The following is an 11,405-nucleotide window of genomic DNA, read 5'->3' as shown; positions in this document are numbered from 1 at the left end:
TTCACCGCCGATGCGGAAGTCTGACATATCTCTAGCTAAAACTGACGGATTTTTGATGGGGATTCTTTTATTTTGTTACTTAGATTGACGCACCAATACATTTAGTAGAAATAAAACACATCTAGCTATCATACCATTAAAAACGGTATTAAAAACAACACAGCAACACATCAATCATTGATGTTAATTGTTGTCAGGGAAACAATAGAACATTATACACTATATGACAAAAGTACGTACACGTCGAACATCTCATTCCAAAATCATAGGCATTAATATGGAGTTGGTTCCCCCCTTTTGCTGCTATAACAGCCTCCACTCTTCTGGGAAGGCTTTCCACTAGATGTTGGAACCTTGCTGCGGGGACTTGCTTCCATTCAGCCACAAGAGCATTAGTGAGGTTGGGCACTGATGTTGGGCGATTAGGCCTGGTTTCGCAGTCGGCGTTCTGATTGAGGTCAGAGCTCTGTGCAGGCCAGTCAAGTTCTTCCACACTGATCTCAACAAACAATTTCTGTATGGACCTCGCTTTGTGCACGGGGGCATTGTCATGCTGAAACAGGAATGGGCCTTCTCCAAACTGTTGCCACAAAGAGGGAAGCACCGAATCGTCTAGAATGTCATTGAATGCTGTAGCGTTAAGATTTCCCTTCACTGGAACTAAGGGGCCTAGCGCGAACCATGAAAAACAGCCCCAGACCATTATTCCTCCTCCACCGAACTTTACAGTTGGCACCATGCATTGGGGCAGGTAGCGTTCTTCTGGCATCCGCCAAACCCAGATTCGTGATTCATCACTCCAGAGAACGCGTTTCCACTGCTCCAGAGTTCAATGGCGGTGAGCTTTACACCACTCCAGCCGACACTTGGCATTGCGCATGGTGATCTTAGGCTTGGAAACCCATTTTATGAAGCTCCCGACGAACAGTTCTTGTGCTGACGTTGCTTCCAGAGGCAGTTTGGAACTTGGTAGTGAGTGTTGCAACCGAGGACAGACGATTTTTATGCGCTTCAGCACTCGGCGGTCCTGTTCTGTGAGCTTGTGTGGCCTACCACTTCGAGGCTGAGCCGTTGTTGCTCCTAGACGTTTCCACTTCACAGTAACAGCACTTACAGTTGACCGGGGGCAGCTCTAGCAGGGCAGAAATTTGACGAACTGACTTGTTGGAAAGGTGGCATCCTAATGACGGTGCCACGTTGAAAGTCACTGAGCTCTTCAGTAAGGCCACTATACTGCCAGTGTTTTGCTATGGAGATTGCATGGCTGTGTGCTCGATTTTATACACCTGTCAGTAACGGGTGTGGCTGAAAGTGCCGAATCCACTAATTTGAAGGGTTGTCACACATACTTTTGTATATATAGTGTATGCCAGAGCCGAGTTCTGCTCTCTGAAAAGGTACAGACGCTTCTGATGCAGCACTTTTTAAAAATTGTTTGAAAAGTTATAAATAATCGCTATCGACTTGTTACTGTATCTGTGTTCTATGTCTGTAAAAGGTTGCGCTAGATAGAACCTAGTAGCCATTATAGTCATGTATTATATAATATTAATTATTCTACATTTTGTGAATTGCAAGTGAAATTATTTATGATTTTTTTCTTATAGTTTTAACGGAAAACCGATAATTTATTTCTTGCCGTTTTAAACGTTAAGCAAAATTGTCCATTTGTCAGATCCCTATTAAAGGCCTTCTGATATAGTTTAAGTCATCACTGTGAATGTTCTGCAGTGGCATTATATACAGTGGGGGAAAAAAGTATTTAGTCAGCCACCAATTGTGCAAGTTCTCCCACTTAGAAAGATGAGAGAGGCCTGTAATTTTCATCATAGGTACACGTCAACTATGACAGACAAATTGAGATTTTTTTTCTCCAGAAAATCACATTGTAGGATTTTTAATGAATTTATTTGCAAATTATGGTGGAAAATAAGTATTTGGTCACCTACAAACAAGCAAGATTTCTGGCTCTCACAGACCTGTAACTTCTTCTTTAAGAGGCTCCTCTGTCCTCCACTCGTTACCTGTATTAATGGCACCTGTTTGAACTTGTTATCAGTATAAAAGACACCTGTCCACAACCTCAAACAGTCACACTCCAAACTCCACTATGGCCAAGACCAAAGAGCTGTCAAAGGACACCAGAAACAAAATTGTAGACCTGCACCAGGCTGGGAAGACTGAATCTGCAATAGGTAAGCAGCTTGGTTTGAAGAAATCAACTGTGGGAGCAATTATTAGGAAATGGAAGACAAACAAGACCACTGATAATCTCCCTCGATCTGGGGCTCCACGCAAGATCTCACCCCGTGGGGTCAAAATGATCACAAGAACGGTGAGCAAAAATCCCAGAACCACACGGGGGGACCTAGTGAATGACCTGCAGAGAGCTGGGACCAAAGTAACAAAGCCTACCATCAGTAACACACTACGCCGCCAGGGACTCAAAAAATAAATAAAATAAAAACTCAAATCCTGCAGTGCCAGACGTGTCCCCCTGCTTAAGCCAGTACATGTCCAGGCCCGTCTGAAGTTTGCTAGATTGCATTTGGATGATCCAGAAGAGGATTGGGAGAATGTCAAATGGTCAGATGAAACCAAAATATAACTTTTTGGTAAAAACTCAACTCGTCGTGTTTGGAGGACAAAGAATGCTGAGTTGCATCCAAAGAACACCATACCTACTGTGAAGCATGGGGGTGGAAACATCATGATTTGGGGCTGTTTTTCTGCAAAGGGACCAGGACGACTGATCCGTGTAAAGGAAAGAATGAATGGGGCCATGTATCGTGAGATTTTGAGTGAAAACCTCCTTCCATCAGCAAGGGCATTGAAGATGAAACGTGGCTGGGTCTTTCAGCATGACAATGATCCCAAACACACCGCCCGGGCAACGAAGGAGTGGCTTCGTAAGAAGCATTTCAAGGTCCTGGAGTGGCCTAGCCAGTCTCCAGATCTCAACCCCATAGAAAATCTTTGGAGGGAGTTGAAAGTCCGTGTTGCCCAGCGACAGACCCAAAACATCACTGCTCTAGAGGAGATCTGCATGGAGGAATGGGCCAAAATACCAGCAACAGTGTGTGAAAACCTTGTGAAGACTTACAGAAAACGTTTGACCTGTGTCATTGCCAACAAAGGGTATATAACAAAGTATTGAGAAACTTTTGTTATTGACCAAATACTTATTTTCCACCATAATTTGCAAATAAATACATAAAAAATCCTACAATGTGATTTTCTGGATTTTTTTTCCTCATTTAGTCTGTCATAGTTGACGTGAACCTATGATGGAAATTACAGGCCTCTCTCATCTTTTTAAGTGGGAGAACTTGCACAATTGGTGGCTGACTAAATATTTTTTTCCCCCACTGTGTGTGTGTGTGTGTGTGTGTGTGTGTGTGTGTGTGTTATATATATATATATATATATATATATATATATATATATATATATATATATATATATACACACACACAGTGGGGGAAAAAAATATTTAGTCAGCCACCAATTGTGCAAGTATATATATATATATATATATATATACACACACACAGCTCTGGAAAAAATTAAGAGACCATTGCAAATGTTTCTTAAATCAGCATCTCTACATGTATGACAGCCATTCCATTCCAGTGTCTGTTGAATTCCAACACAGGCACACCTCATTCTACTGAATTAGGTACTGATTAGGTGATCACATGAACCAAATCTTATTTAACGAGAAAAAGTATAAAAACCACTGCTGTGGTCATCACTATCCTCTTGCAATAGGACCAGCTGGATGGCAAAAACAGTGCTAATAGTACCTCAAAAGTAAAATTAATCCAAAAATAACTATTGACCATGCCAAAAAAGTTGAAAAAGAAACGTTTGAGTGAGGAAAAGAAGGGTTCAATTCTGGCTTTACTGGCAGAGGGATACAGTGAGCGTCAGGTTGCTTCCATCCTTAAAATTTCAAAGACGGCGGTTCATAAGAACAAGGTCAAGCAGCAGACATTGGGGACAACAAAGCTACAGACCGGCAGAGTCCGATGATGCTGTGACACACCGCCCCAGACCATGACGGACCCTCCACCTCCAAATCGATCCCGCTCCAGAGTACAGGCCTCGGTGTAACGCTCATTCCTTCGACGATAAACGTGAATCCGACCATCACCCCTGCTGAGACAAAACCGTGACTCGTTAGTGAAGAGCACTTTTTGCCAGTCCTGTCTGGTCCAGCGACGGTGGGTATGTGCCCATAGGCGACGTTGTTGCTGGTGATGTCTGTCTGGTGAGGACCTGCCTTACAACAGGCCTACAAGCCCTCAGTCCAGCCTCTCTCAGCCTGCTGCGGACAGTCTGAGCACTGATGGAGGGATTGTGCGTTTCTGGTGTAACTCGGGCAGTTGTTGTTGCCATCCTGTACCTGTCCCGCAGGTGTGATGTTCGGATGTACCGATCCTGTGCAGGTGTTGTTACACGTGGTCTGCCACTGCGAGGATGATCAGCTGTCCGTCCTGTCTCCCTGTAGCGCTGTCTTAGGCGTCTCACAGTACGGACATTGCAATTTATTGCCCTGGCCACATCTGCAGTCGTCATGCCTCCTTGCAGCATGCCTAAGGCACGTTCACGCAGATGAGCAGGGACCCTGGGCATCTTTCTTTTGGTGTTTTTCAGAGTCAGTAGAAAGGCCTCTTTAGTGTCCTAAGTTTTCATAACTGTGACCTTAATTGCCTACCGTCTGTAAGCTGTTAGTGTCTTAACGACCGTTCCACAGGTGCATGTTCATTAATTGTTTATGGTTCATTGAACAAGCATGGGAAACAGTGTTTAAACCCTTTACAATGAAGATCTGTGAAGTTATTTGGTTATTTTGTTTCTTTTTTTGCTGAGTTTCTATATATATATATAATTGTATTATAATATTTTCTCCCCAGATTGACGTTGAAAATGTGGATGGTGTGGAGAACGGTCGTCCAGCACGCACCTCTCCCTTCAATAAGTCAGCAGTAAGTACCATTCACTCAGCCTAGACTAGACCACCTCTCCCTTCAATAAGTCAGCAGTAAGTACCATTCACTCAGCCTAGACTAGACCACCTCTCCCTTCAATAAGTCAGCAGTAAGTACCATTCACTCAGCCTAGACTAGACCACCTCTCCCTTCAATAAGTCAGCAGTAAGTACCATTCACTCAGCCTAGACTAGACCACCTCTCCCTTCAATAAGTCAGCAGTAAGTACCATTCACTCAGCCTAGACTAGACCACCTCTCCCTTCAATAAGTCAGCAGTAAGTACCATTCACTCAGCCTAGACTAGACCACCTCTCCCTTCAATAAGTCAGCAGTAAGTACCATTCACTCAGCCTAGACTAGACCACCTCTCCCTTCAATAAGTCAGCAGTAAGTACCATTCACTCAGCCTAGACTAGACCACCTCTCCCTTCAATAAGTCAGCAGTAAGTACCATTCACTCAGCCTAGACTAGACCACCTCTCCCTTCAATAAGTCAGCAGTAAGTACCATTCACTCAGCCTAGACTAGACCACCTCTCCCTTCAATAAGTCAGCAGTAAGTACCATTCACTCAGCCTAGACTAGACCACCTCTCCCTTCAATAAGTCAGCAGTAAGTACCATTCACTCAGCCTAGACTAGACCACCTCTCCCTCCATATCACACACTGACCTGTTTTCTCCTCCATTTGTCCCCTCCCCCTCTCCTTCCACTCCCCCTCTCTTCCTCTTTCTCTACAACAGCAGATGTACATTGCCTCCGTGCTCCAGGACCCCATCTTAGACGAGCTGGGTTCAGCTGGCAGCGGGGTCAGTGAGGGCTCGCAGGATGAGGAGATCATCCAAGTGGGGAACAGCCTCAACGAGGCCGACTTCCAGGTAGCCTGCCCTTGAGAAAAGGCACTTCAATTCTTGCAATTGCTCCGGGGGGGTGCTGCACTGCAGCTTACCTTCCAACCCCTGGGTGTGTGTGTGTGTCCTTGTGGCGTTTCTCTGACAATAAATCCCCGTCTCCTTCCAGAGCGGCGAGGACAGTCTCCTCGCTAACGAGGTGCGGCACTGACGTCAGGGGACGCCGGAGACGGTCGTCAGGACGGGGACGGAGGACGGGGAGAGAGAAGCGGAGGCAGAGACTGTGATGGCAGAAACGAAGGTGTAACGTCTCCGACCGAATGGATCACTGACCTAGTGAACGGAGCTGAAACGGAGCTGAAACGGAGCTGAAACGGACTGACGGACGGCTCTAGAAGACATGGCGAGGCCACTAACCTTAAAGACCTAAACGGAGAGGGACTATTTCTCTGTCTACACTAACTAACACGGCAACACAAATAGTTTTCTTAGGCCTTTTACTCTTCCTGGAGGGAGAGAGAGAGGTAGTCTATTAACTAACACAGGAACATTTATCTACTAAAGGACTCTGAATCCACACTTTATGATGGCAAAGCAGGGACACTAACTACTGGTAACTCTCCCTTCCGACTATTGATCTAGCGCTGCCTCTGACCTGAGGCTCGGACTGTGAAGGAGGGATCTTTCCTTCCCATAATCCTTTGCCTGTTCTGCCTGCACCCCTAATCGTCTCTGTGCCCTAGAGGCTTCGTCACAATAAGCAGCCTACTATGATGTTGATGTTGGTCAGCATCACACTGTTAGCCTGCTCTGGTCTGCTCTGGTCTGCTCTGGTCTGTTCTGCTCTGGTCTGCTCTGGCCTGCTCTGGCCTGTTCTGGTCTGCTCTGGTCTACTCTGGTCTGTTCTGGTCTGTTCTGGCCTGTTCTGGCCTGCTCTGGTCTGTTCTGGTCTGTTCTGCTCTGGTCTGCCCTACTCTGTCCCAACGGTCTCCGGGAGTCTCTGGGTGGTTCCAACCCTGTGTTAAAAAGGAAGGTGGTCACTATGACGATGACCACTCTGTAACAAACTGAACTAACACTCCTCTGCTTTTACTTTTTGTTTTTTCAGCAACAAAAACTCTGGATTTGTAAAATGTAAAATAGCCTTTTTTTTTGGAAATGCTATTTATTTTTAGGCATGGTTCTTTTTAAGTTGGTCTGAAATCTTTAATAATTAATTAACTACTGTTTCGACATTTAAAAAAAATAATAATAATACGTAACTGTGGATGGATCGATCATGGAACATGGATATACTGTACCTCGTAACAACATGGTCGCTCTGTCTTCTGGCCTGTTCTGCCCTGAGCTGAGCGACTGGAGTGGGACAGTGGCTCCACACTGAGCCCTGACAGAACTGAAGGCAGAAGACCGTTCTGAGCCCCTAGAGGATAGGAGGATGCCCCCAGGAAGCAGATATGAAGTGGATATGACAGCCCACCCCTGTACCTTGTTTTGTGTCCCACGACTACGGTTGCAAAGTTCCCCAAATTGTCCCAGATTTTTCAATATGTTGGTTAGAAGTTTATTGGAATAAGGGATTTCTGGGAAAAACCTAGGAGCTTTGGGAAAGCTTCTGTAATTGTGCAACTTCAGCCAGGCCTCCTTTCTTGGCCAGGACTCTGTGGGACAATGTTCTTCGGTAGAGGGGGAGAGCTCGACCCTTGAACTCTTGGTCTGTGACCTGTAGTTTCCCCCCAGGCCTCTCCTCCCTGTTACTATGGACGCGATCAGCAGGGGCCGGGGGCACAACGTTGATGAACGTTCAGGTATAAATATGTTATGCAGAAGAAGGAATCATGTGAACTCCATTCTTAACATTTCTATCTACAACGTTCCACAACATTTGGCTTCCTGAATGTGTCCCTGCTCTGACAGGCCTGTCTGTGTTCTATCCATCTCATTTAGTTACTCTCTCATCTCAAGACGTCACTGTACAAAAGGTTGTTTCACTGTCTGTTGGTTGGTTTGAACATTTTGTTTTGTTTAGGGCAAGTAATAACGACAAACAATAATGTAGAATAGTTTTACTCCTTTCTGCCAGCTCCATAACCTACGTCCCGTCTAGACGGGCTCTGATTGGTTTAGGGGATAGTCTTAAAGTCTGCCTTAGCCTCGTCCAATTATCACGTGAATATTGAGACTAGCGAGATACTACTGCATCATGTAGTGGTCTATGTTGTAAAAAATTCAAACGATTTATTGAGCATTGTTACAAATAACAACGTCCCAACTGCCATTGCTCACCTAGAGTGATGTATTGTGGGTTACTGTGTTGACGTGTAAAGTTGTATAGAAAACATATCACAGCTCGGGTCAGGACGGAACAGACCGACCAACATGGCACCCTGTTCCCTATTTTTAGTGCACTACTTTTGATGGGGCTCATGTCAAAATAGTGTACTATATAGGGAAGAGGGCGCCATTTGGGACGCATGCAATGAATCTTAATGCGGTAAGACTTGATCAACGGTTTTCTTGATATTTTAGGCGTATTGTTGTTGAACAAAATACTAGCAGTTACCCCGAAACCAGATTAATCTGTGAAAAGCTATATGACGATACCAAATCCATGTATTATTGTATTCTTTTTTTTTTTTTTTTTACTTTTCTTCAAGTTATTCTGCAATAATCATGATGTCACGTGTTCTCTTCAACTTGTGACCCAATGACCATCTTTAGTTTTTCTTCCAAAGTGATGCCTAATGGCAGAACAGATATAACCCGGTTTAACCTCGGGGGGTCAGATATAACCCGGTTTAACCTCGGGGGGGTATATTACAAAGCAGGATCAATTAGTTAGCCAGCTAACTTTGATAAACAACTAGAAATAACTATTGATTGTCTGGTTCATTTAAGAAAGCTGAACTTAGATATGTGTTTTTTGGGTGTTGAGTCATTTAGAGCTTAGCTGGCTAACTCATTGATCCTGCTTTGTAGTGTACCTCTCAGAGCGTTGTCTGGTTTTAGTTAGCTGGCTAACTCATTGATCCTGCTTTGTAGTGTACCTCTCAGAGCGTTGTGTGGTTTTAGTTAGCTGGCTAACTCATTGATCCTGCTCTGTAGTGTACCTCTCAGAGCGTGGTGTGGTTTAGACGGGCTACGTCCATATCTCCTATATACTGTCATTTACATAGAAACAATTCACTTGTGTTAAAACTCTTGGCTCCGCATTGTGGATGTACATAGATATGGACAAATGTCCTCAATGTTTTCTTAGCGCTAATTTGGTCAGTCAGCCAGTCAGTCAGCCAGCCAGCCAGTCAGCCAGTCAGTCAGTCAGCCAGTCAGCCAGTCAGCCAGCCAGCCAGTCAGCCAGTCAGTCAGTCAGTCAGTCAGCCAGCCAGCCAGCCAGTCAGTCAGTCAGTCAGTCAGCCAGCCAGCCAGCCAGCCAGCCAGCCAGTCAGTCAGTCAGCCAGCCAGTCAGCCAGTCAGTCAGCCAGCCAGCCAGCCAGTCAGCCAGCCAGTCAGTCAGTCAGTCAGTCAGTCAGCCAGCCAGTCAGCCAGTCAGTCAGTCAGCCAGCCAGCCAGCCAGTCAGCCAGCCAGCCAGTCAGTCAGTCAGTCAGCCAGCCAGCCAGTCAGCCAGTCAGCCAGCCAGCCAGTCAGCCAGCCAGTGGGTTGAACCATACATGCTCTGCAGCTCTCCTATTGTGACATCACTTGGGCTCATTCAGAAGCCCCTGAAGAGAAATATGCTTAAACCAAGTAACAAATCTACTGTATAGTACAGATTTGATGACCTATACAGTACTAGTAAATACCTAATGTCTGTCTCTGTACAGTAAAATGATGGACTCCGTATTAAACAACTTATTTTTTATTTTAAGGCATTACGTTTTTAGTAGTTCTGTAAGAATAGTATAATATATAATATATTAATAATAATAATACAGTGGGGAAAAAAAGTATTTAGTCAGCCACCAATTGTGCAAGTTCTCCCACTTAAAAAGATGAGAGAGGCCTGTAATTTTCATCATAGGTACACGTCAACTATGACAGACAAAATTAGAAAAAAAATTCCAGAAAATCACATTGTAGGATTTTTAATGAATTTATTGGCATATGATGGTGGAAAATAAGTATTTGGTCAATAACAAAAGTTTCTCAATACTTTGTTATATACCCTTTGTTGGCAATGACACAGGTCAAACGTTTTCTGTAAGTCTTCACAAGGTTTTCACACACTGTTGCTGGTATTTTGGCCCATTCCTCCATGCAGATCTCCTCTAGAGCAGTGATGTTTTGGGGCTGTCGCTGGGCAACACAGACTTTCAACTCCCCTCCAAAGATTTTCTATGGGGTTGAGATCTGGAGACTGGCTAGGCCACTCCAGGACCTTGAAATGCTTCTTACGAAGCCACTCCTTCGTTGCCCGGGCGGTGTGTTTGGGATCATTGTCATGCTGAAAGACCCAGCCACGTTTCATCTTCAATGCCCTTGCTGATGGAAGGAGGGTTTCACTCAAAATCTCACGATACATGGCCCCATTCATTCTTTCCTTTACACGGATCAGTCGTCCTGGTCCCTTTGCAGAAAAACAGCCCCAAAGCATGATGTTTCCAACCCCATGCTTCACAGTAGGTATGGTGTTCTTTGGATGCAACTCAGCATTCTTTGTCCTCCAAACATGACGAGTTGAGTTTTTACCAAAAAGTTATATTTTGGTTTCATCTGACCATATGACATTCTCCCAATCCTCTTCTGGATCATCCAAATGCACTTCAGACGGGCCTGGACATGTACTGGCTTAAGCAGGGGGACACGTCTCGCACTGCAGGATTTGAGTCCCTGGCGGCGTAGTGTGTTACTGATGGTTGGCTTTGTTACTTTGGTCCCAGCTCTCAGCAGGTCATTCACTAGGTCCCCCCGTGTGGTTCTGGGATTTTTGCTCACCGTTCTTGTGATCATTTTGACCCCACGGGGTGAGATCTTGCATGGAGCCCCAGATCGAGGGAGATTATCAGTGGTCTTGTATGTCTTCCATTTCCTAATAATTGCTCCCACAGTTGATTTCTTCAAACCAAGCTGCTTACCTGTTGCAGATTCAGTCTTCCCAGCCTGGTGCAGGTCTACAATTTTGTTTCTGGTGTCCTTTGACAGCTCTTTGGTCTTGGCCATTGTGAAGTTTGGAGTGTGACTGTTTGAGGTTGTGGACAGGTGTCTTTTATACTGATAACAAGTTCAAACAGGTGCCATTAATACAGGTAACGAGTGGAGGACAGAGGAGCCTCTTAAAGAAGAAGTTACAGGTCTGTGAGAGCCAGAAATCTTGCTTGTTTGTAGGTGACCAAATACTTATTTTCCACCATAATTTGCAAATAAATTCATTAAAAATCCTACAATGGGATTTTCTGGATTTTTTTTTCTCAATTTGTCTGTCATAGTTGACGTGTACCTATGATGAAAATTACAGGCCTCTCTCATCTTTTTAAGTGGGAGAACTTGCACAATTGGTGGCTGACTAAATACTTTTTTGCCCCACTGTATATACACTGAGTGATGAAACATTACGAACCCCCC

The 11,405-nt window shown here is 44.7% G+C and overlaps 1 protein-coding gene across 2 annotated transcripts in view; it reads left to right on the top strand.

Moving 5' to 3' along the window:
* The window catches only part of LOC121579783 (CSC1-like protein 2), an 89,268-nt gene extending 82,561 nt beyond the window's left edge, over nucleotides 1-6,707 (top strand). For both annotated transcript variants that reach the window (XM_041894795.2, XM_041894717.2), the window contains 3 exons: nucleotides 4,920-4,991; nucleotides 5,738-5,872; nucleotides 6,015-6,707. In XM_041894795.2, coding sequence (XP_041750729.1) covers nucleotides 4,920-4,991; nucleotides 5,738-5,872; nucleotides 6,015-6,056 — 249 coding nt within the window. In that variant the 3' untranslated portion in view covers nucleotides 6,057-6,707. The remainder of the gene's footprint in view (nucleotides 1-4,919; nucleotides 4,992-5,737; nucleotides 5,873-6,014) is intronic.
* The last annotated feature ends 4,698 nt before the right edge of the window (nucleotides 6,708-11,405 follow it).

The sequence above is a fragment of the Coregonus clupeaformis genome, chromosome 1 (genome assembly GCF_020615455.1).
Source record: "Coregonus clupeaformis isolate EN_2021a chromosome 1, ASM2061545v1, whole genome shotgun sequence".
Lineage (NCBI taxonomy): Eukaryota > Metazoa > Chordata > Actinopteri > Salmoniformes > Salmonidae > Coregonus > Coregonus clupeaformis.
The sequence above is the reverse complement of the archived record's forward strand: the minus strand, read 5'-3'. Positions and strand labels throughout refer to the sequence as shown.